Source organism: Thamnophis sirtalis, unplaced genomic scaffold (assembly GCF_051295495.1).
Source record: "Thamnophis sirtalis isolate CommonGarterSnake01/CBP01778 unplaced genomic scaffold, rThaSir2_p1.2 scaffold_1, whole genome shotgun sequence".
NCBI lineage: Eukaryota > Metazoa > Chordata > Lepidosauria > Squamata > Natricidae > Thamnophis > Thamnophis sirtalis.
In genome coordinates this window covers 143,457,737-143,482,857 of record NW_028261381.1, presented here as the reverse complement: position 1 = coordinate 143,482,857, position 25,121 = coordinate 143,457,737, and the positions used below count along the sequence as shown (strand labels likewise).

The following is a 25,121-nucleotide window of genomic DNA, read 5'->3' as shown; positions in this document are numbered from 1 at the left end:
TAGCCTTTCCATCATTCACATTTTCAGGAAACATCAATCTACTTCTTTAGGTGGAATTGGAAAAATTTCAGCTTTGCAACTATTCCATTTTTTTTATTATTTGTTTGTTAAATTTATTGCCTATCTCAGCGTGGGGCTATTCTAGGTGGCTTACAGAATGAATAAAATAATAGAAAGGAAGAAAATGAAAGGGATGTAAATAGAGCAGAAATAATAGAACAATATAATAAACAAGGAAAAAATACACAGTAAGAATACATCAATATAACTGAAAAGATGGATGGATAAAAAGCATGGGGAGGGGGGAGAGGAGGTGGAGTCTGTCATCAGTCCAGCAGGACTGATCCATCTGATCCCCAGGCCAACCCCAGGTCTTTAGGCTCACAGGGAAGGATAGAAGGGTGGGGGCAGATCTTATCTTAGAGGGTAAAGATGTTCCAAAGGGCATTATAATTTTATAATTCTGACTTTGGTGGCGGGGAGAACAGGCATGCAAAACTGCATCATTCAGAGTTCTGGAAGCCTTGCAATGTGTCTTATTTCAATTTCACACTTTGGAAGTAGGACAGTAAAAACTATTATAAGTTCTACAGTCAGCTATGTGGTGTGTTAACAAGAACAATCAGTAGCTTGGAACTATCCCAGCAAATTTAACAGTCCCTTTAGAATAGAAGATATAGCACAAATGCTCAACGGCCTGGAAGCTGAATTAACAGCAAGCAGTCCACATACCTTTTTTTAAAAAGGACAGGTGAGAGGACAAAAATCCTGTTTTTGACAAGAATCCCTAGATAACCCAATGGTTACCATCTTAAGCTATGGAAATCACCAAAAAAGTAAATGAGTGAGAGAAATTAAGTTTAGGAGGCATTTCTCAACCACTAGGTTGGAAAACCACTACTCTCAACAACTACTAAGCAACATACATACTGGCAGAAAATGACATTAATTCCTCTTTACGTTGATAAAGGCTATTCACAGGCTATTCACAGAGAATGCCTCATTATGAAATTAAATATTTAATTATCTTGGGGGGGGGGGGTGTCTTCAATTCAGGCTTTTTCTCCTGGTAAATATTGGGAAGAGTCCCTACAGGTTTTTTGGCAAGATTTCAGAAGTGGTTTGGCATTGCCTGTTTCCGAGGGCTGGGAACGAATGACTGGCCCACGGTTCAAACCCAGCTCCCTCTGTGCCTAAGATGGAACTAGAATTCATGGTTTCCTGGTTTCTAGCCTAATGCTTTCACCACTACACCAAAATGGATCTCACTCTTCTTCCTTTATCCAGATACAAACTTGCAGGAAACAGGAAATACCCTCTGAAAGATACTTTGATTTCACATCTTATTTTTCAGGAACTACAGAAAAAGGTCTTCTTCTGTGTGGCAGCCAGGCTGTTATTTACTCATCATGACAGATGGCTTGATCTTGACTATCTTACATTTAGTAAATCTGTAAAGATTGCACCTCTTTCACCAGACTTTTTATAGAATTTCAGTATTTTATTATTTTAATCTACCTTCTACATTGCTATGTTCTCAGTGATAGGCTGCTGCCGGTTCGGAACAGTTCGTGTGAACTGGTAGTTGCGACCTGCCTGGGGGGGGGGGAGGTGCCCCCGCCCATCAGCCCGGCGCTATGCTGTCCTATTTAGCTTTGTTTTGGATGCCGCAAGTCACACGAACAAGCAAAGCACATGCACGGAAGGCTGCACACATGTGGGAACGGTGCGCGCATTCACAACTAGTGAACCGGTTGTTAAAATAAGTGCAGCCCACCTCTGTACGTTCTGCTTTGATTTTGCATTTTTTATAAGGTGAAATTGATAAATTTTAGAAAGTAATATTGCCAGAATATGATAAAAAGGTAGAATACAAATACATTATTACACTGATGATTGTTATTGTATCTTCAATATCCTTACAGCATTCTAACATATATATTCCTCTATAATGTCTAAAGGAATGTTTCCATTCTGAATGTGGCTAGATTTTGCTTTACAGTTTGTAAAAGAAAATGTATAATTATTAGTTTTGTTGTGATATTTATTTTCTATCTCAGAATTGTCTTCCCTTTTTTTAATTGTTCAATTAAAGTAATTAAATTTAGTGTTCAGTTGAATGTTACTGCTTTTCTCTTGGTAGAATATCTAGATTGCCTTCCCTCATTTTTGGTAACTCTCCTATCAGGGCTAGAGCTCCAATTCCACAATCTGATTATAGACATAATACAGTTTTATAAGTAGCACTCCTACAAAACAGAGAAACAAGACAACCAATGGATATCTAGATTTAATTAGTAAATGAAGCATGATTTCATCACTATCTTAGGGTGGCAATCTCTGGTACCATTTCATTTATGTGTCTTCTCCAAAACTACTTCCGTTGATCTTCTGATTGGGATTGAAATCAGGATATTATCATGAATGCAAGTAAGAAATCTGAGCCTCACCACCAAATAAGCCCCCTTTATACTGGAAGTAGAATAGGAAATGCCTACTTGCCACCAGTGGTTGTCGTCCCCTTGTGGCTTCTTTGAAACAACACCAGTTCTAAACCATAGATTCCCATGAATATCTAAAATCCAGATGGTCTGCTGGTCTCCAAGAGTAATACATACCGGCTCTAGACTTTGCATTTCACTGCAAAAGCAAGCAATACTTATTTTTCTTACAATACTTATACAATTCCTTAAGAACTTCTATCAGTTTACAAGACTGAACATAACATCATTAAATTCAAAACATAAATATTGCTATGTCCCTGTTACACTATCATCCACAGTTTTAAAACTGTAAATATTTAATGCTAATTAAAATGTCATTAGAAAAGCTAAATTTTAATAGCCTTTCTGAATCTCTTTAGGGAGAGTGCCATCTGGATCTCAGTGAGACAAGGGGATATCTCCCAATATATATTTGAACAGTACCTATTAGCCGATTGGAAGCCAACATGTCAGCTGTAAAGCTAGTGATGTATGAATTAATGGATATCAGCATAAATGGATCACTGCAGCCTGCAGAAAACATGGATTCCAGAGAGTTTTCTAAGGCAGCCTGACATAAAATACATTGAAGTTGCCAATTCTAGAGATACTTAGAATTGTTGCCAGGGCTTGTTAACATTCTTACAGAAAATATTGCTTCCTCCTTTAAAAAAAAATACCAGCCATAATGGAATCCCATTGCATTTCCATTCTATTTACCATATTTTTCGGAGTATAAGACGCACCAAGGTTTTGAAGAGGCAAATGTAAAAAAAAGTAGGTAGGTAGATAGAGGGAGAGAGAGAGTAGGTAGGTAGGTAGATGTACAGTAGGTAGGTAAGGAGAGAGAGAGAGTAGGTAGGTAGGTAGGTAGGTAGGTAGGTAGGTAGGTAGATAGATAGATAGAGGGAGAGAGAGAGAAATACAGTAGGTAGGTAGGGAGAGAGAGTAGGTAGGTAGGGAGGGAGGGAGGGAGGGAGGAGAGAGAGAGAGAGAGAGAGAGAGAGAGAGAGAGAGAGAAATACAGTAGGTAGGGAGGGAGGGAGAGAGAGAGACAGAGAGAGAGTAGGTAGGTAGGTAGGTAGATGTTTCCAGATGTATTTATCCATGTTGCTGGAGAAGGAAATCACTGATAATCTGCAGCACCTAAGACTTTGTTTCTGCTGGCACAGCACTTGATCAATCTAATTCTCATCAATCACTCTAACTAAAGAGCTTTCCGAAAAGGGGGGGGGGGAGTTTTTGCACTCTGTAAACCTCCCCAAAACGGCCCATTTTTCACAAAAACGGGCTGGTTTTTTGTCAAAAGAATTGCATGTATAGCCTTATGGAGGCTTATAGAGTGCTGCTGGAGGCTGGGGGGGGGGCAAAAAAAGGTCCATTTTTTGCTCATTTCTGCCCTCCCCAGCCCCCAGTAGTTCTCTGAAAGCCTCCATAAGACTAGGCACAGCCATTTTGGTGAAGGGGCAGGGCTTCGGGAGGCAAAAAAATGTATTCAATGTATAAGACGCACCCAGATTTTCAGCCTCTTTTTTGAGGAAAAAAGGTTCGTCTTACACTCCGAAAAATTCGGTAGTCAAAATTCAATATATTAAATTGAAAATGGTATGGTATAATTTATTACTTTAGCCAGTGGGCACAATTTAATATTTACAGATACATTTTACTGAAGAAAACTGACACTTATATTCCACTGATATCAATCGACTATAACAATGATTATTACTTGATCATGCCACTGCTCATTTTAAAGATATCCAAACCCACCTCAGTGCAAATTAAATACTGCTAAATTTAAATATAATCTAAAAATCTAATCAATCTGCTCAAATCTTACAAAATCTAATAGTGTAACCAATTATACAACTGTTAGCAGCCAATCATGAATAATTTAGACAGGTAAGATTCTGGGTTTCCTTGGATCAGAACTGCTCATTCACAGAAGGCCTAAAGAACTGGCTCTTCCCCCAAGCACAGAGCTATGATGGGGTTAAGTCAGATCAAGAATTTGTTTGGTCTGGTGCCTGGTGGAAGGGTTGTTCTATTTTTATTCCACTTTTTTATTGGTTGTTGGGAGCCAACATAGAAGCCCTATGTGAGATAGGCATTCATATCTCCTTTAAACAAGCGAATGAATAAAATTATCTGGATCGAGAGGTCTAAAATATGTTTGCAATTCTAATTATTAAAATGTAATAATAATTGTGTAAGATGAAAAATGTATATTGTAAATTGTATAACTCAATGGGCATTCTTTCCTTCTTTTGCCAAATTTCAAAACATTTAACAAAAAAAAAATCAATAAAACCTGATGTCCTGGTTGGTAAACTCTATTCTCATGTGATGCAATATGTTGTCTAAACACATGCAAGTCCAAACTAAGATGATGAAAACGCTGATCCTTGCAAAATCAAGTACTATTACAGGACATGCCTACTGTTTAGAGACTGTTTACCTTATGATATCACATTTCCACTGCTCTCCTTCAGGACAGAAACTGCTTACACCTTCACGAAAGAGAAGCACACGCTGCTCCGTTAATGCCCAAATTATATTATTTCTGGCTGTAATCTGTGATAGTTGATATGGACAGTCTACTTTTACTGCCCTGGCACAGGGACGATCCACGCTGAGGCCTTCAAGTAAAATACAGAAAAGCAATTCGTGCATCAATTTTTTAGTTTTTGAGTTTAATTTTATTTCCTTTCTATATAATTTATAATCTACCATATTTTTCGCTCCATAAGATGCACCGAACCATAAGATGCACCTAGGTTTAGAGGATGGAAACAAGAAAAAAAAATCAGGCAGAGCTGATAGGTGTCCTCTTATATGCCAGCTCTGCCTATTGACTCCTGCACTGCGGAAAAGAGACAGAAGAGGAGGGCAATGACAAAGACAGAAGAGGCGGGGTTCAACATTGTAAAAGGACCCCACTACCGCAGCTCGGCTGCTATTCATCAAAGGACCATCACCGTTTCCACGCACTTGGGGGGGGGGTGTCTTATGGAGCAAAAATACGGTAATTAAATAGAGCTGCCTCTTTGATATTATTAGGCTTGACCTATGCCCTGTACCTTTAACATATTTCTCTCTGTGTGTAGCAATAATTCTTTTCAACTGTTACCAAGTTCATTCAGTTACTTAAGATTGTTTGAGAATCAATCTAATGGGAAAGTATTTCAGGATAAAACTAATACCTTTATAATTACCATTTACAAGTAAGGAACCATGGTTTTGGCGAGGGTTAAAATGCAGTACCTATATTTATAAAGCCCTAACCTTAAATTCTTAGTTCCTCTTCAATGTGCTTTTTCTCAGATATGGATATATCATGCCCTGTTGAAAGTATACTTAACAAATGTATTTCTATACAAATGCATACACATTATACCTATGTCTATATAATAATTTTTAAATGGTGTAGAGAAATGGTTAGGGTTAACCCACGGTTATAAACTTCTAAGCAGCAGGAATAAAAGATTTTACACTTGGGTAGGGCTAAGATCTGGAAATATTTTGCCACTGAATTTGGCCACTGTATGTGATCAAATATTAGACCCTGTATAATTACTGGAGCACATATGTACTGCCACAGCAGGTCAAAATATATAATCCCCTCCTCCTAAATTTCATTGCAATCTTTAGTAAAGCTTCCAACAGTGAAATTAAATTTCTCAGGGAGAGGGAAGGCATAGTTGGCCAGACATCTAAGAATTCCTGCAGGACACATACTGTATAACAAATCAAAATACTTGCTGTGAGAACCAGTAGTAGTTCCAGAAAAAGGCCAGCTATTCAGTCATTACAACCATATTTTTCATTATAAAAAAGTACACAAGTAAATACAAAATAGTAATCAACACCTATGTTTTGAAATTCTAAAAATGTCAAAATATTTTTTTCTAATTAATAAGAGAAAAATCATTCTGCTGTTAAATACAAGGAGAGCTTTGTATTTAACAACTGGATGGCTTTTCTCTTACTGATTAGAAATAAAAAAATATTATTAACAAAGAGATTACTTTCCCTATTGAGGCTGACGCTATTTATTTATTTATAATTTCTATTTCTACAGCTGCCCACTCAGGCACAAATTCCTTCCACTGCTGAATTACGTATCATCAAAGCATGACAACTGTGAACACAAATAGATGCTTCCATGTATTTGCTTGCTCGTTAGAATGACACAGCAGGATGAATACTGGCTAGTTCCAGGCTTGCTGAGAATGAAACCTATTAACTGTATGCAGGGAAGAAACTTTTGCTGATTCCCCTTTGTGTGTGCAGCCTTGTATGTTGCCGGAAAACCAGGCAAGCAGATTGATTCAAAACCATTGATTTTTACGTATTGTTATTTAATACTAAGGCAGTTTAAACATTTTCCTAAATAAATAAATAATGCTCTCTCTTGCCCTTCAACAAAAATCTTTGTTGGATGAGTCATTTGGCAGACAAAACATTTTTGAAGGACTCCTTCCATTGACATTTCAAGCCAATAAACCTAAGATTTTAAACTAAAACTATTTGACATAGTTAAATCAAATAGCATCAGGCAGTTAATAATGTCTATTTGGTTTTAGTTTTCAAAACACTCTTTCAGGGAACACCTTTATTAGCATTAATATTTTTTGCATTAATCTGTAACAACATTGCATAGAATGTTTTAGGTTGTAGTACAAATGAACACAACTTAGCTCTCACATCATAACAGAATTGCAACTGGACTTCACAGTGTAATCAACTCATTATAGGAGAAGATTCATGATGGCAACAAAAATTCTTTCAAGAAAAATTGTCTATTTGCTTGCTTGGAATTTTCACTGAAAAACCTTCACTCATTTTTGAAGCATTCTCTCATAATGTAATTTAGTAAGCAGGTAATTCCAGAAGAAAAATAAAAACTAGCGTAAGTACCTGTCTGTAGATACAGATCACCATTTGTTCGGATTATCCAGGCTGTGTCATCACTCAAGGATACAAATGCTGCTTGAGGTAAAGCTTCATACCAGTGACGTTTTCCTCTAATAGTTACTTTGCCACAGGCAAAAGCTTTATTGGTTTTTTGCTCAATCTTCCATAAAAGAGTTCCTATGGAAGAAACCTCACATAAATACAATTATTCACAAGAGATCACCTTTAAATCTAATTAATTTCTCCTTTACTAAAAGCAGCTATTTTAAAGTCTAAGATAATCATCAACCTGAGGATGGTCTGACCACCATGGTGGTAGGGACAAGGAGATGGGAGTATGGAAATGACACCCCATGCATTACTGTGGAATGCAGTAATTTATGAAGGACACATACAAGGTTAAGTTCGTTAGAGGAGCAGTCACAAGATAGTTGTAGAGTTTTAAAAATCTAACTCAAAACATGAAAAATGCCAGCTCAAGGTAAGCTTTCTTCTCAAGTGTCAGGCCAATGAATAAAATCATCCTGCAAGCATCTTTATAGGACCACCATTGTAAATAAGACATCTCTCTGGCCATTCTTATTTCCAGAATCCAGTGTCAAGGGAAGTCCAATATAACAATATAAAGAAGTAATCTATAAATCATGTAGCATTCCTTCTTCCTCCAAGTCATTTTTCATATATGTCATGCTATTTAAACTGCAAGGCTAAAGCATTGCCTTTTGGTTCTTTTTACATGCAAATAAAATGTAAAGCAACAAAAACGAAATGCACAGGTACAGTATAGGTGGTACCTTGCTCAACAGTAGTAACTGTGAAAGGGATCTTGGAGTCCCAGTGGACAACCATTTAAATATGAGCCAGCAGTGTGCAGCAGCTGCCAAAAAGCCAACACAGTTCTAGGCTGCATAAACAGAGGGATAGAATCAAGATCATGTGAAGTATTAATACCACTTTATAATGCCTTGGTAAGGCCACACTTGGAATGCTGCATTCAGTTTTGGCCGCCACAATGTAAAAAAGATGTGGAGACTCTAGAAAGAGTGCAGAGAAGAGCAACAAAGATGATTGGGGACTGGAGACTAAACATATGAAGAACGGTTGCAGGAACTGGGTATGTCTAGTTTAAGAGAAAGAAGGACTAGGGGAGACATGATAGCAGTGTTCCAATATCTCAGGGGATGCCACAAAGAAGACGGAGTCAAACTATTCTCCAAGGCACCTGAGGGTAGAACAAGAAGCAATGGGCGGAAAGTAATCAAGGAGAGAAGCAACTTAGAACTGAGGAAAAATTACCTGACAGTTAGAACAATTAATCAGTGGAACAGCTTGCCTCCAAAAGTTGTGAATGCCCCAACACTGGAAGTCTTTAAGAAGATGTTGGATAGCCATTTGTCTGAAACAATATAGGGTTTCCTACCTAGGCAGGGGGTTGGACTAGAAGACCTCCAAGGTCCCTTCCAACTCTGCTACTGTATTGTAAATAAGCAATCTTTTTAGGAATGTGGTGATCCTACAATAGAATCATTGTATCTATTGTAGCTGAGTGAATAGCTACTTCTAAATAGAGAATAATTTGTTCAAGCAATCACCTAAGACAGTTACAGAGTTTCCTTGGTCATAAACAAACCTCTCATAAAAGAAAGAGACTTAGTTTCTCTACCTGATGGCACTGACATCCATGATTAGAGAAGTTGATACAGTACTTGTCAAATCAGAAGTACAATATAGACCTACAGTACTAGCCAGACATGGCTCATTAAGAAAGCCTGAAAGCTGAGGAAAATGCTGAGACATGGACATAATAGATTTACTCAGAGAGGACAAAGGGAAAAAAACCCGAATATAAAAGGTTATAATGATTGCTCGGGATTTATTTCTTGATTGATCATGGACAGAAAGAAAAAAAATGTTGACATACATAGTATCCTAGCTTTGGTTATGGATTTAAGGGGTGGAAAAACCTCAAGATCAAAACCACAACAATCAGATGTAAAAGGAGGTATAAAGGCAGTTTACAGATGTAACTCAACATTTTCAGGACCAGGAATCAAAATGTTACAGAATAAGTTGTTGATAAAAACACTAGAATATATATCTTTCTATTACTTCACATTTTTGTGGGCAATGAGAAGAAATGGCATTTCTACAAAAGATGGTTTGAAATCCATTCCTACAGAGTCTACAATATTTTGATATACCCATAACAATTGAACAAATAAATGCACTCAAACCATTTTTGTACCCTAGGAAAAATAGGCTAAAAATGCAAAATTAACTAACCTGAAGGAGAGACTGCCATCTGCTGGACGTTATCTTCAAATTTCTGCCAACGCAACCCAGCGCTAGGTAATGCACTACAATACAGGCTACCTTTGTAATCCAAGCACCAAATGTATTTATCGGAGACAACTAGGCTCAGTATTCCATAGCCAGGACCTGCATATCCCATCCAGCTTTCTGCAAACTAAAGACTGAAGAGTTAGAATAAGCATAACATATCTTCATGATATATGAAGTTACCTAATCTTGAAATTATATACGGACTTGTGTTTTTAGTGTATTTGACAAATGTATGTTTTCATGTTTAATAAAGATTATTGGGTGATGGTTGCAAAACAGGAAGCTTAAGTATCTCTAGCAATGGGTGATCAATTTATTCGGTGTAAATTTCCAAGGTTTATTGTCAACTCCATCAACAATTCCAAAGTCATAGCTTATACAATATTCTCAATTCTGAATTCAATTTGATGATTGTGAGAACATTTTGAAAAGCTCAATGAAATAGTGAGCCAGAAAAATAGATCTAGGTAGTTTTCAACTTACAACCACAATGGAGCCCAAAATTTCTGTTGCTAAGCAAGACAATTGTTAAATGAATTTTGCCCCATTTTATGACATTTCTTGCGATCGTTGTTAATGGAATCACTGCAATTGTTAAGTTAGTAACATGGTTGTTAAGTAAATCTGGCTTCCTCACTGACTTTGCTTGTCAGAAGGTCACAAAAAGTGATCACATGACCTGTGATTACTGCAACCATCCTAAATATGAGTCTGTTGCCAAGTATCTGAATTTTGATCATGTGATCATGGGAATGCTGCAATGGTTGTAAGTGTGAAAAAATGGCCATAAGTCACTGCTGTAAGTTGAGGACTACCTGTATTCTAGTAAAATTATGGCACAATAATGGATTAAATTAATACTTTTAAATAGCCAAGAGAAGAGAATTGTTTGTGACCAAACTGTCACCATCTCTGTCATTCTCTTTCCTGGTCCTTAACAAAAGTAATTCTCCTGTTCCTGAGATTCTGATTGCAATTTTTTTTAAATGCAGTTTTTCGTGAAACAATACTCATCTAGTTTACCAGTAAACCACTCAGCAATACATCAAAGACTAGTTCTGATTATTTTAAACAGAAATACATATTGCCATATCCATGGGGAACAGCATGTCCATGAAAATTCCTGTCTGTTTTCAGATCCCCTGCTCTCCTAATTTAATTTTAATACACTTTCAATTAATTAAATGGGAATCTGGCGTGCTGAAAGTAAAGTGTCAGCTCCAGTATCATCATTTCCAAGAAAGTTTGCTTTCTCTAGGATTCTTAGAAAATAAAATGATGAGTATCTGCAGCATAGTAATTTATTTGGATGTATGCCCCCTAGTCAGAAAAAAGACAAGAACAATTTTGGAGGGGATATAAGGCACAACTTTCCCAGTTTGCGTTCTAGTAAAAATGAGTCTTTCACCACCTGCTTTCAACACTTCAAATATGCCTGTCAGCTGAAAAAAACGAAATAAAAAGATGTAAAAGATATAGTCATTCATTAAATTTTAAAAACACATGTGGAACTCAATTCATAAAGAAAGGCTTTCCTATTTCTCCTGCAATATTTCAGATTATTTTCAAAAGCATCACTTCTGGCTGCAGGAGTACAATGTGAATGTGGAAAGGTGTTCAACAAGCGTGTAGAAAGGTAATGTGAATGCAGGTGTGTTGCAGTCAGGTTAGAGAGACATGTCACAATGCTATTCCCAAGAATATACCTGATCAGATTTTGAAAGCATCTCCTTCTCAACGTTTGACCTGACTTTATCCCGCGGAAGATGGCAAGCTCCCATTTCTGTCACATTTGTCTCTGAAGACGAATGAATCAAGCCATGTCCATAGATATCCTCTTCATCACTTGATGCGCATCGCTCAGCTCTAGCACTGTGAGAGTTACTCATCCATTCACTGGCATAGTCAGTGATGACTCCTTCTTTGAAATCCTGTCCAGTTAGCATCCCCTCTTGAGGATTTCTTTCTTTTTCAGAAACAGCATGATAATGCTCAGGATTCCCAGGGACTGTGGATCGTAAAGATGGTTGCTGCTCCATTACCTCAACAATTTCATTCTGAACAAACAATTCATCAGTGCAAAAAGGAGTGTCCCTATTTACAGATGTTCCTATTGCAGAGTTGGTCTCTTCTAGGGAAGCCAAAGTATCCGGCAGATGTAATTCATCTAAAGTGCATTCGGTTTTACGTAGGAGAGGGAAATGGTCTTCATTTGGGAATATCTGTTTTGGGCTGGTTTCTATTTTTTCAGACAGAGGGTTCCAGTTGTGTTCACTAAGATCACTACCCATTTTATTTTCCACAACAAGCAAGCAGGAATTTGTAACAGGCGATGCATCTTCTTCATTCTCACAATTAGAAAGATTATTTAGCAGTTCTAGTGTGTCCTTGTTGTCATCAGGGGTTAGAGCAACTATCGACTCCAGAGACTGAAGTACACTGAATGTTTCAGTATCGTTTTGTGTTTCCATACTGAACACACTTCCCTGTTCTGCGGAACAGATGCTTAAGCAGTCTGTGGTGCTGCCTTGGAGGCTAGAACTAATGGAGCACGATTTCACATTTAGTATCTGGAAACTATCAGTGAAGGCTTGTTGTTCATAAGAGGGTGTGCTTTCTAGAGAGGTAGGATTTCTCCTGGTGCCATTTTCTAAATTCAAATGCAGATGGAAAAGGTGGAGGTAAGAGAAGTTAAAGGAAGTAAAGGAGAAGTTTATTAAGAGCCAAATATCACAAAATAAAAATTTGAAATTATACTTCATTCTGACTTTTACCCTGAGTGATTCAGTAGATTAAACTGCCTACCTGAACACTAGCAATAACAGAAAGACCTTTTTTCTAGTATGGTGCCCTCTGAGTATACAACTGCTGCCCTGGATAGGAATACTAGGCGTTGTGGTCTCATAAAAATGGAAGGCTCTGAATTGGGAGTGTTTGAAGTATTTTATGGTCACTCTCTAGTGGAAATACTATTCAGGGTTTCATGCAAGGAGGTCTTCTTCAATCCTGTTTTTTTAAGCTTATTTAGCTGAAGATGCTGAGAATTAAACCTGAATTCTTTTATAAAGAGAACACACATTTAAACATGAAAATCTTGATGGCAATTTTAGCACAAACCTAACTAATATATTGTTGTACCTAAGAGACTGAGCCCTGAATCAGAAAACTACTTTATTTTATCATAAATTAAGTAGGAAATTTGTATCACCTTGTTTCATGCACTATAAAATAGTAACATCATTGATTTACCTGCCTAAGACTGTTTTAGATTTAGAAGATAACACATGTGAAGGATTTTGGAAGATCTGAAGGCTGCTTTCTGCTATGACAATTCCCAACAGTAGGAATAAAACATAAAATCCAACACTTGATTCCACATTTGAAATTGGAACATTCACATTTCATCCTTCTGCTTTAAAAAAATATTGACAGATATCTGACAGTTGTGCAGATCCCATGGAACAAAAGACACTGAAGGCCAACTAAAGCCAGGAGTCTAAAAAAATCCAATCAGGTATAAAATTTATTACCCAATTAAGACAGCATTACCTGTGCAAATGACAAGTGTAATCTGAATCAAAATAGTCTCAGCATCTAGTGCCAGCATCTAAAAAACAAGTTTACGGGGTAAACCAGCCAAACTCATCCTATTCATAACAAATGTATAAATTAATTCATTCTGAGATATGTAGATTAAGAATGATAAAAAGTAGTGTTAATTTTATAACTCATTGCTTCTGTGACATGCTATTAGATCCAACTGGAATTTTACAGAACAAATTACAAATGGAAAAAATAGGAATATAACAATTAGTCTTTCTCACTAAGCATTTACCTGGCTTTTTCTTTTTCTTCTTTTTCACTTTGATTGGTTTTATAATCAGTTCCTGGTTGAAATCTTCTGAGCTGATCAGGCTCAACCTTTGTGAAATTTGTTGATCTACTTTCTGTATTTCTGATGATGTTTGATCCCCATTGGTCAAGGAACTGGAGCCACTGTCCACAGAATTCATAGAGCTGCTCCTGCTTCTTGATTCACTGACTACAGAGTAGCCTCTCCTTCTTGGGTCAGTGCTCAAGTTCCCTAGTGCATCAAAGCTCTGTGAGCGAATTTTCTGTGCTATCAATGCTACTTCCTGGTCAGCTCTTCCTACAAAGCCATTTTTGTCACTAGGTGTTTGGGGTGAGGAGAAGTTACTTGATTTTGGGTTTGTTTCTGGAGAGGGATCACATGAGACTGAAGCAATTACTAAATGTGGTCTTTCTAATTTTGGGCTCAAATCGGATTCCAAGCTGGTCCAAGTTTGTGAATTCATATCTGAAATGTGACAAATTGATAACTATTAGATGGCAATTTACAGGAGCAAGAAAACACAGGAATGATTTATAAACTAGAAGTAGGATAAAATGAGTGGCTAGCGATACCACCCTCCTCAAATGAGCACTTCTTCTCACAATATACATAGTTTATGCATAGATTCTGCTGCTTCCATTAGCATATGTTTTTAAAAAGGATAAATTAATATTTCACAACTTTGCTAGTCACGTTAATAGGAATAGATGTAAACAAATATGAAGGAAAGTGCATTACTATTTGCTAGAAACATACACCTAGCTATTGCCAAAAAAGAATATTGGATAAGAGAAACATTTATATTATTTACATAATATCTGATGTTTTTTCCTACAATGAATATGACAGTAATGAAAAATTGATTGGAGAAAAAGATTACCTAAGACCTAATACAGTATGAACAGTAGGCAAACTCTTTCTAGTGCAGTAACATCTTATGGAAAGATTAGGTGAAAATTTTTATTTTCTTATAACTGGTTTGCCTTGGCAGAAACTAATTGTTAGTTACATTTAATATGATCTGGCAACATTATCAAGGAATAGTTGCAATGAGATGGGTAACCATATAAAAAATAAAATAAAATCTAATCATGCTTTACTGTAAAAAAGGCTTTCTCCTCTGTGCCAATGACTAGGTCATTTACTTCTGAGAAAATCAAAGACATAGTGGCAATAATAGTGTTGTCTCTGGCAGTGATCTCCATCTCTAGTCACCTGCAACAATAGCTAATGGAGAATTATTTCCTAATAATCAGGTGCATATGAAGATTTATGGATGCCCCTTGCCTCTGACATTTGATATTAGGTTTAAGAAATGGCCATTTTTGAGTGGTTTTACTGAATATAGTTTGTGTTGTTTTAATAGTTTTTATATTATGGTTCTTTTAAATTTTTCATTCTTTTGTATGTACCCTGCCCCTAATGAAAGAATACAAGAACAAGAATTTTCAGGACACAATCATTTTACATATACTATATATACTACTTAATATCCAAACCTATTGACACTAATCCTTCAGGCCTGCTTGAGATTCTAATAATATCTCTGTCTCCCTTTAAAAGGAATATCTCATTTTCGGTACAGGACACAGATACTATATCACCACATCCTTCCAAACTGCCAATCATGGTCTGTGAAAACAAAGAAGTAAAAAAAAATGATAGGATTACATTAAGAATACAGTTCCTGTTTCAGAGTTTTTATATTTATTTATACAGCATTTTAAAAAATCAATGTTATACAATCAACCACATCATCACTGGCTTTAAATTTAAACCAAATACTTGTGCAACACTAATTCTGGGTCCCAAACTCAGTTGAAACATAGTCTAAATCCATGATGGTGAACCTATGGCACGTGGAGCCATGTCGCTTGGAATGCATGGCATCACCGGTTCATCTTCTGGGTTTCTGGTGTGCATGCACACACGATGATCAACTGGCCTTTGTGCGTGTGGCAGTGCCGGAAACCAAAAGAGCTGGTCTTCCATTTTCCGACTTGAGCAAGCGTGCTTGCCAGCTGATTGGCATGTGCACATGCGCAGCAATAACCAAAAATTCATTTTCCGGTGCGCATATGGCCCCTGGGAAGCTCCTCTTCCTGGTTATGGTCCAGATGAGCATGAAGTGCTTCCTTTTCGGCACTTGATGCCGAAAATGTTCACCATCACTGGTCTAAATTTTAGTTTGGCTATGCAGTGAGCAGAACTGGTTTAAAACACAGTTTCCAACTGCAGTATCAGGAATAATAAATTTCCATATATACTCATGTACAAGCCCATCCATAGGTAAGCTGACCCTCAAAGTTTTAATGTCCCTCCTGCAGATAAGCCAACTCACATTTTTTGTGATATTTTGGTTTAAAAAATTGAGGATCCGCTTATCCGCAGATAGGCTTATAAACAAGTATATACAGAAAATACAGGTATTTTCAAGAAGCCAGCCTCCAGGAACCAGACAGGCAGCCGTGGTTTGTGACCCTACCTGTCAGCTTCCCTACTGACCTTCTGGGGAAGACAGCAGGGAAGACTGCAAATCGCGATCCTTTGGCACTTGCCAATCTATCATCAGTGCAAATGAGTTGCCAAGCCCCCAGGACACAATCACATGTAACTTTGGCCATGGGTTAGAAATCTCTTCATTCGTTCGCTGAAATTCTAATTTCAAATGATCACTGAATGAACTGTCATTCATCCAGGATTACCTGTATATAGATCTGGGTAATTGGAATGGATAAATATTATCTGAAATATAAATATGAATATGAAAATTGCTAGTCTTTTTTTTTAGTTAAAAATATATATTTGCTTCTAATTGCAAGTTCTGGTGTCCTCCCAAAATAAGATAGTTTTCATATACATTCCTAAGTATATGAACTTGATTTTATATGAACTTGCTGCAGCAGACCTCATAGTAGTGGTACCTCATAGACTGTCACCTTTAATTTGTTTTTAGTTTCCATGTATCCCATTCACCTCATTAGATACAAAATACTATATACACTATATTGCCAAAAGTATTCGCTCACCTGCCTTTACTCGCATATGAACTTACTGTAAGTGACATCCCATTCCTAATCCATAGGATTCAATATGACATCTGTCCACCCTTTGCAACAGCTTCAACTCTTCTGGGAGGGCTGTCCACAAGGTTCAGTAGTGTGTTTATGGGAATTTTTGACCATTCTTCCAGAAGCGCATTTGTGAGGTCACACATTGATGTTGGACGAGTTACGTGGGTTGCTGTCGTTCCCAAACACTTCCATGTTCTTATAATACAGCTGACAGTTGACTGTGGAATATTTAGGAGCGAGGAAATTTCACCACTGGATTTGTTGCACAGGTGGCATCCTATCACAGTTCCATGCTGGAATTCACTGAACTCCTGAGAGCACCCATTCTTTCACAAATGTTTGTAAAAACAGTCTGTGTGCCTAGGTACTTGATTTTATACACCTGTGGCCATGGAAGTGATTGGAACACCTGATTCTGATTATTTGGATGGGTGAGCGAATACTTTTGGCAATATAGTGTATTTTGAGGGAGTAGATTTAAAAAGTTAGAGAAAATGCAGGAGGAAGGCTTTCTCTCATATATTAAGTCTTTAAAAGGCTTATAATCTAATTGTGTAGGGAAAATAATTGAAAATTTGTATTCATTTCTAGGAGCTACAAAATTTAGTTTGAGAACCATATGCACCTTGCATGCTGCAGCAAATGCAAACGCATTTCTTCAAATCAACTTACAAAAAACCTCCAATAAATCACAAGCCAAAATCTTTGCACGAAACATTTTTCACACGATTCCTTTCTATCATGTAACTATCTCAGAAACTAATTACAAATTGACTGCATTCCGACTTGGCTTTCTTACCTGGTTTATTGTATCTAACACATAAATGCTATATTCATTCCAGCTCAAAACCCATCCTTCTTGGGAAAAGCAGGAAATGAGTCCAAACTGTCTTTCTGGGAAATTACAGCTGCTCTTGTTAAAGGAGCCCGCTCGGGGATATAATTCAAAAGACTTCATTCCAGCAGCAAATACATCTTTCAAAAGATATGTGGCTTGAACCATCCCATGAACATCTGATTTCCAAAGGCGAATCCCAGGCCTTGCAGCAAAGAGCATTAGGTCACTTTGCTTACGCAGCCCAGGTATAAAGCAGGCGCCAAATTTGCCTGTACTAAAATGTAAAAGCAAAACAATTATCAGGTCAGATAAACGTATTTGAGAATGGGGAAGACTTTTTTGTCACTAAGTGTTTGAGATGAGGACAGTATTTTTAGTGAAGAATGAAATCATTGCTTAAGAGTTGTTCAGATACAGATGCTATTTCCCAAAATGGGAAGGGGGACTAGAAAAAGAAGGCAAAAAGATTTTAATCCAATTTAGGATAATAATATAAAAACCAAAAGGAGATCTATATAATTCAGGATACTAAGGACTGATTGGACCTTCAGTGTGTTGCTTTTGTACCGACTTGTTATGTGAAACAAATTATTATAATAAAAAAAAGATAGTATATTGTGAAGCAAAGGGCCATTCTCTAATATATGAACCATCTTTCAATGGATTTCATAAACATTCACAAAAATTTTTAAAAATGTTCACTTTGCCAAATACCATATTTTGGTAAAGGAGAGGGAGGGTGAGATGGATTATTGTGGTTTATCTGAGTTTTATAATTGGTTACATTTATTAATCTGTGAATTAATAAATTCCCCAGCAGTCATTCTGAAGGGGAGTAGCACAACATATTTTTGAAATTTTAAATGTGCCTATCAGCCCCAAAAGGCTAATGACACATTCTAATTCATAACAGCTAGAAGTATCTTCTATTTTCAGTTAAGCATGCTATTTTAAATGCAAACAGTCCTTGAAATCATGCACCTTTTTAAAATAGCAATTTCAAAAAAATTTAAAGAAAAATATTTTACCACTCTTAAGAATTCAACTCATTATTGTGAGCTTTAAATATAGATTTTCCTTCAAACCAAAATTTGATAATTACGTTTTTCTGGGCTGAGTTCCAACTTGTTTGACAGATTTTTCTTCAGTATAAAAAAGTACAGTTCGTTGTAAAGTGGAGATCAACAACACTTTCTGGCTATAATCTAGCTGTACGATTGAAGATGGTTCTTCCAATATTAAACTGGAATTGCAAAGACCCTAGAAAAACAGAACATGGATACAGAATCCTCTGTTAAATAATCAGAATTCAAAGTGATTGGCACTCACTGGAACCCAACTCACATAATTCCTCTGTCACCATGTTGAAGGTGACCAAATGTTTCCTCCTGGGCACAAGATAACAATATCCACTTACTCCCTATTGTCTTATTGGTCAAAGGGAGATGCATAGTCCTCTCAGAACCACCATCAGACACAACTCAACTTAAAAAAAACCCAACAACCCAGATCTTTCAGTAATAGATGTCCTACTCATTGGCTCCCCAGAGGCAGCAGGGTGACCACTGTGAGGAAAGAAGTTGCTAGATTACATGCATCATTTATCTGATCCAGCAAGAATCTGTATTCTTGGAATCAAATTTTTGGAAAATAATGTTTTAGTCAAATACCTACTCACCTGATCTAAATCCAAAGCAGAATAAACTATTTTCCCTCGGTCATCCCCAGAAAATAACTTCATTCCATTTGGACTCCATGCCAAGGCTGTAATGCTGCTTTTGTGAAAACCAGACACATTAAATCTCCGAAGCTGCAAATAAAGACATCACGTATCATCAATATATTGCATAAAAGAGACTGAGGGGGAAACAAAAGGAAATACACATTGGTATTTCTCACTTTGACTATTTTGGTTTAACATATACACCAAAAGTCATTGAATGTGTTGAAGGAGAAAGGAGGGGAGGGGAGGGGAAAGAAAAGGAGGGGAAAGAAGAGAAAACTGAAAAACCTATTGTATTTGAAGTCACTAAATATCAGATTTTTTTTAGATGTCTTAATTAAGGAATTACACACTTACAAGAACAAGAACAAGTCTTGACTAGCACAAACTTCACATATGTGGTCCTTACTTGTTTGTTTCTCCCAGGTAATGAAGAAACAAGCTGAAAAATAGCAATCTTGCCTGAAACTGTTCCCACTGCAACAAGATCATCAAAGCAGTTTAAGAGTTTCACAATGGTAATGGATTCATTCTTCCCCTAATAAAACAAAAAGCAAAATAATGATTATGAAATGAAGAAATAAACTTTACTTGTTTCAGGTCAAGAGATACTGTTTTTAAATCAGGATTTGGACGTGGTTTAAATACTCTCAGTGTAAAAAGAAAGAATTAAGAACTGAATCTCAAAATATTGATCTGACAAATGACTAGCTTAATTAAAGCAAGAGGTATGAAACTAGAAGTATAAAAAGTAGACTGCAGTCATCATGTTAATGACTCCGAACTTTTGTGATACATTTTTGTCACACATGTTTGGGTGAGGGTGAAAAGATTATGGATAAAAATATCTGAAAATTGCACAATTTTAAGCATTATAGTGCTGCTCCTAAGAGGTTTGTTTAGTTCATCATGAATTTATTTTTAGACCCTTCTCCATTTCTTCAGCAGTAGATTTATTTTTTCACACCTTATACATCAAAAATTGCATTAGTTATAATATTACAAAATCTGAAAAGTGTTACTGCTGAATGTTGACAAAGATTTTACTTTAGCTTGCTGCTACTATCATCTGTTTTTAATTAATAGAATCATAAACATATACCATAATGAAAGGAATGCTTTTGTTGCAAACCATTGTCTGGACTCAATTCAAAGTGTTGGTTTTAACCTTTAAATATTATATAGTTTTAGAAGCAAACATCTCCTCCATTATGAACTTGTTCAGAAATTATGATTTCTAAGCTTTTTTAAGACACTAGTATTCATACAGACCCATTTTAGAGAAGGGTCTTTGACAATCTGGACAGTTTTTGCTGTCTCTAAACTTCCCATTCAGGAATGTGTTGTTGGAAAAGTGGTTGGCTGCAGTTTCTAAAAGATCTGGAGGAAATAAATTATCTGGATTCTTTTCAGTTAGTTTAAAGCATACCATTAAGACAGCACTAATCATACTTGTTAATGAACTCTGGTGCAATTACCCTAGATTTTTCATTGTATCCTTCCAGAGCAACCAAGAATTTAGGAGTGGAAGACCCAAGTGCTATGATGATTATCTTCCTTTCCCCTTGGTGAGTGCCACTCAGTGTTGGTAAGAGGGGAGAGACTAAGGTTTAGTTCTTTGAGGGACATCTCTCTCTAACTATTTCTCCCCATTTTACATGATGAAGCAGAGTTGGCATGCTCATCTATTAAACAATGTCATCTGATGGGATCCAAGATTCAAACAGCTACGTCCTTTAAATGAACCTTGAAGATCCAGCTCTTTCCCTAAGCTTTAGGCTACAATAGATGTGGAAATCCTTTGCAAGGGGCTCTTATATCTGTTCCCATAGGATGATCATCTTCCTTTTCTATTCTCTACTGTTCTAATTCTTTGATTTTCTGTCTCTGTGTGTGTATGTACCTACACACACAGCATAGACAGATCATAGATAAATCATAGATAGATAGATAGATAGATAGATAGATAGATAGATAGATAGATAGATAGATAGATAGATAGATATGTGCTGCTCTCTCTCTCTCTCTCTCTCTCTGTGTGTGTGTGTAAAGAAAACCAAAGAACCAAAACTCTGTGTGTGTGCGTGCGTGCGCGCAGTCACTGAAAAGTTGGGTGGCTTTAAAAAATGTGTCTTAAAAATGGGTTAGTGATACTGAGGATTTTATTATCCCATTATGAGAAATCGCATAGTCTGCAAAGATATGATGCAGTAGAAGAACAAATATGTCTTCTTTGGAGGCAGAGATTGTTTCCAACTTGTGCATGAACAAAGCTACTCTCCCAATTGTTTTCAATATACTACACTGTTCTCAGCTGTGTAGCAAATGCTACAGAGTTCTAAAGAATTACAGAGCATGTATTAATCTTGATGTGCTAAAGAATCATTTTAATATTCCCAGAGCTCTCAAAAATGGTAATACCATTGGAAGATTCAGCCACCATTATGTCACATATCTATGACAAGAGGACAAATAAAAATCACCTTCCCCCAATCATCCTCTTCAGTTGAATTTGGAAAACCAAATGCAGGTAGTACATTGTGATTTATTGTGACTTATGATCACAATGGAACCCACAATTTCTGTTGTTAAGTGACACATTTGTTAAGTGAGTTTTGAGCCATTTTATGACTTTTCTTGCCACAGTTGATAAGTGAATCACTGCAGTTGATAAGATACCAACATGGTTGTTAAGAGAATCTGGATTTCCCACTTTGCTTGTTGGACAGTCGCAAAAAGGGATCACATAACCCCGAACACTACAACTGTCAAAAAAATGAATGAGTTGCTAAGTATCTGAATTTTGATCACATTAATAAGGGGATGCTGCAAAGATCATAACTGTGAAAAACAATCATAAATCACATTTTTCAATGCCATTGTAATTTTGAATGGTCACTAAACAAACTGTTGTAAGTCAAGGATATAGCATGTATTCCATTGTTGTCATTTACTTTAGAAACAATTGCGTATGAGAAACAGTTTATATAAATGAAGTGATAGTAATGAACACAATAGCTTATGAATGAAAACATAAATTTAGACAGTAAAGAACAAGTTTTCTTTAAGTATTTTTTAGGGTGTAAATCAAATACAGGTTAACTTAAAAGGAGATTGAGTACAATAACTACAATATAAATAATTTTTAATCTTGTTTTAAAAAGACCACAGCAACTTACTCAAAAGAAATTTGGACTTTATGTGTTTGCCTATTTTTGAGTTGGATGCTAAGTTAACCAAACATCTTAAAAGACAGAGATAGGACAATATTAAAATTTGTTCTTACCTCAAAATTGTATTTTTTCATCTGATTCAAATGCCTGCAGTACAAATACAGCATGCCAATACTGCTGCCAACCGCTATGTAATCCTCATTAGTGTCAAGTGCAGTCAAGTAAACCACAATGGAACGAAATCCTTTTTGGATTTTTGTGGGAATGGCATTGAGAAGGTAGTACAAGGGGCAAAACTCCTTGAAGATAAATGATGGTATCACTGATGCCATAGTAAACACAGCGCACTACCTATAGACTAGAAAAGATACATTTCATATACTCTTGCAGCTCATGAAAAAGCAGACAAATTTTGAAGACTGCATATTATAGAATTCTAGGGATGTGCAAAACTATCAATTTGGGAATGAAACTTTTTGGAGAACTCCTTTTCCTTTGGACTAGGAGAAACTTCTTCTATCCCATCCCATCCCAAGTATGAATAATTTCATCTTGAAAAATGTTTTGAACACTTCAAACTGCTTCTAATTCAAAGGATTTATATTTGGAAATTGCCAACCCACTTCCTGAAATATCATGCTTTTGATTAGAAGAGGTCAGCATGTCTTAGAGCCAGATATATACAGTAAGTATATATTAAATATCCATTATAAAAATATGAAAGTGAAAGTTCAAAATACTGTTCCTTGCTGAAAAGAAGGCATATCTCACTCTACATATTTGCATGCCAATATAAATCAAGTTATGCATTTCCATTTGACAGTCAACTTGTGCAATATGGCTTGAAAGGTTTAATAAACAATGGTTTAATCCTCTCCTGGTTTAGGAATTAAATGTATTTCAGGATTTCCTATCATTGGGAAAACAGATGAATTTAAAAAGATATATTGTAATTAACAGAGCTTTATATAGTTTCAAGTAAGGTTAACTTTTTTTCTTCCATTAAATTTTGTCCAATTCAGACTGTATGCTAAATAAAGTTCTTGCAGTTTTCTTGACAAAGAATTAGCTTGCTGTTGCCCAATCCTAGGGCTGAGAGAAAGTAAAACCTAAAGTCACCATGCTGGCTTTGTGCCTCAGACAGGACTAGAATTAACAGCCTCCTAGTTTTTAGCATGATGCCTTAACCATATACCAAATTGGTTCTCAAAGTAATATAAAACCTTCTAAAATTACATGTTAATAATAAATATAATTATAATGGATATTTCTAAAAAAGATTCCAATATGGAATAGACACAGCATTCTTTTCAAACAAATGCCTTTAATGTCCCTAAAAGTTTCAACCTTTTACTGGAACAGCTATGTATCCTGTATTACAAGCAACTTCACCCACATTCTATTACATGCTTTGTATCTAAGAATTGAACACAATTGAAAGAAAAAAAAGTCCAGTTCCTCTAAAGTAGGATATTTCTCTCCAGAAGACTTTCCTTTCAACTTCCTCCAAAGTAGAGAGTTTATTCAATGGACCTAAAATATTTATATGTACCCTTCCTTAATAATTTGCCAGAGTTCTCAGGAGCAAGAAGGCTCACAACTGTAGTTTTCCGATAACTTTAATAACTGGTGGAATTACAATACAATTCACAAGGAAAGCATAGATATACCATTTGTCCATTTTGTAGGTATGCAAAAGGAGAGTTTTAATTTTAATATTTTGGAGGGTTTTTTTATATTTAAGAATGCAATTTCATTAAAAATGTAGGACGACAACTTATACAAATAAGGAACCATTGTCAACAAAACGTTTCAATAATTCAGCTCCTCTCCATTCACTTTTAACTCAATTCACCTTGGTTTTACAGATTTTTCACAAAATGTGGAATAAGTAGGACAGTGAGCTAAATATCCTGCCAGAACTTTAGATCAGTGAAAAATGATCTACCAGGAGACAATAACGTATTAGCAAACACAGTAAATAGATGATGTGTTGGTTTTGAAAGGTAGCAGCTAAAATGGAGGGGAAATCCATCACTTCAATGGGCACTTTTCTGAAACCAAAAAGTGTTGAACCCCCAATTTTCACCAGCACCTGAAGGGTGCTTTTGAGGGGCATTTCCAGAGTAGGCCAACAAAACACCGTTCAGTTTTAGTTACAGCTGGCAAAATCCGCTTCCACACGGTTTTAATGTCCAGTCTCTAACAAGAGACCAATGTCAGCCTTTTGAACAAGTGCAGATGCAAGTGCAGTGTCAGCGACCACAGCAAGCATACAAGCCATTTAACGGGGAGGCGGATTTGCAGCAGCTACGGCAGTTGCGACCCCATCAACCTCTTTCTTGAGAAGTTAACAGATTAACAGAGTTGGAAGGGACCTTGGTAGGTCATCTAGTCTGACCCCCCCGCCCCCCCGAAGCAGGCAGTTAAAGGAGAGAGGAAGAGACTGATAAGTCACCCCCTCTCCTCCGCCGCTTAAGAGAGCAGAGAGCCCGGCAGCAATTCTTTCGAGACATTAGCCCCCGAGATCTTAGCAACACGGCCCTTGGAGACCCAGCGCTCCCCGCCCGCTTCGCCTGACTAGGCCGCAAAGCTCCGTACCTCAGTAGGACCCAGAGCCCCTCATGATCGACAAGGGAAGCGGGCAGCCGCTCCCTCCCAGGCCTGGAGACGCTGGGAAAACAAACCCAGCGCCAGCACTCGCGGCAGCCGCGGAGCCT

At 36.8% G+C, this 25,121-nt stretch overlaps 1 protein-coding gene across 2 annotated transcripts in view; it reads right to left on the bottom strand.

Moving 5' to 3' along the window:
* TECPR2 (tectonin beta-propeller repeat containing 2) overlaps nt 1-25,107 on the bottom strand; it is a 48,772-nt gene extending 23,665 nt beyond the window's left edge. For both annotated transcript variants that reach the window (XM_014073532.2, XM_087726531.1), the window contains exons 1-13: nt 25,003-25,107; nt 22,515-22,759; nt 19,638-19,766; nt 19,184-19,315; nt 18,608-18,765; nt 17,467-17,779; nt 15,093-15,225; nt 13,576-14,058; nt 11,447-12,390; nt 9,681-9,864; nt 7,401-7,574; nt 4,939-5,119; nt 2,499-2,640 (exon numbers count right to left, since the gene is read on the bottom strand). In XM_014073532.2, coding sequence (XP_013929007.2) covers nt 2,499-2,640; nt 4,939-5,119; nt 7,401-7,574; nt 9,681-9,864; nt 11,447-12,390; nt 13,576-14,058; nt 15,093-15,225; nt 17,467-17,779; nt 18,608-18,765; nt 19,184-19,315; nt 19,638-19,766; nt 22,515-22,733 — 3,192 coding nt within the window. In that variant the 5' untranslated portion in view covers nt 22,734-22,759; nt 25,003-25,107. The remainder of the gene's footprint in view (nt 1-2,498; nt 2,641-4,938; nt 5,120-7,400; nt 7,575-9,680; nt 9,865-11,446; nt 12,391-13,575; nt 14,059-15,092; nt 15,226-17,466; nt 17,780-18,607; nt 18,766-19,183; nt 19,316-19,637; nt 19,767-22,514; nt 22,760-25,002) is intronic.
* Between the last annotated feature and the right edge of the window lie 14 nt (nt 25,108-25,121).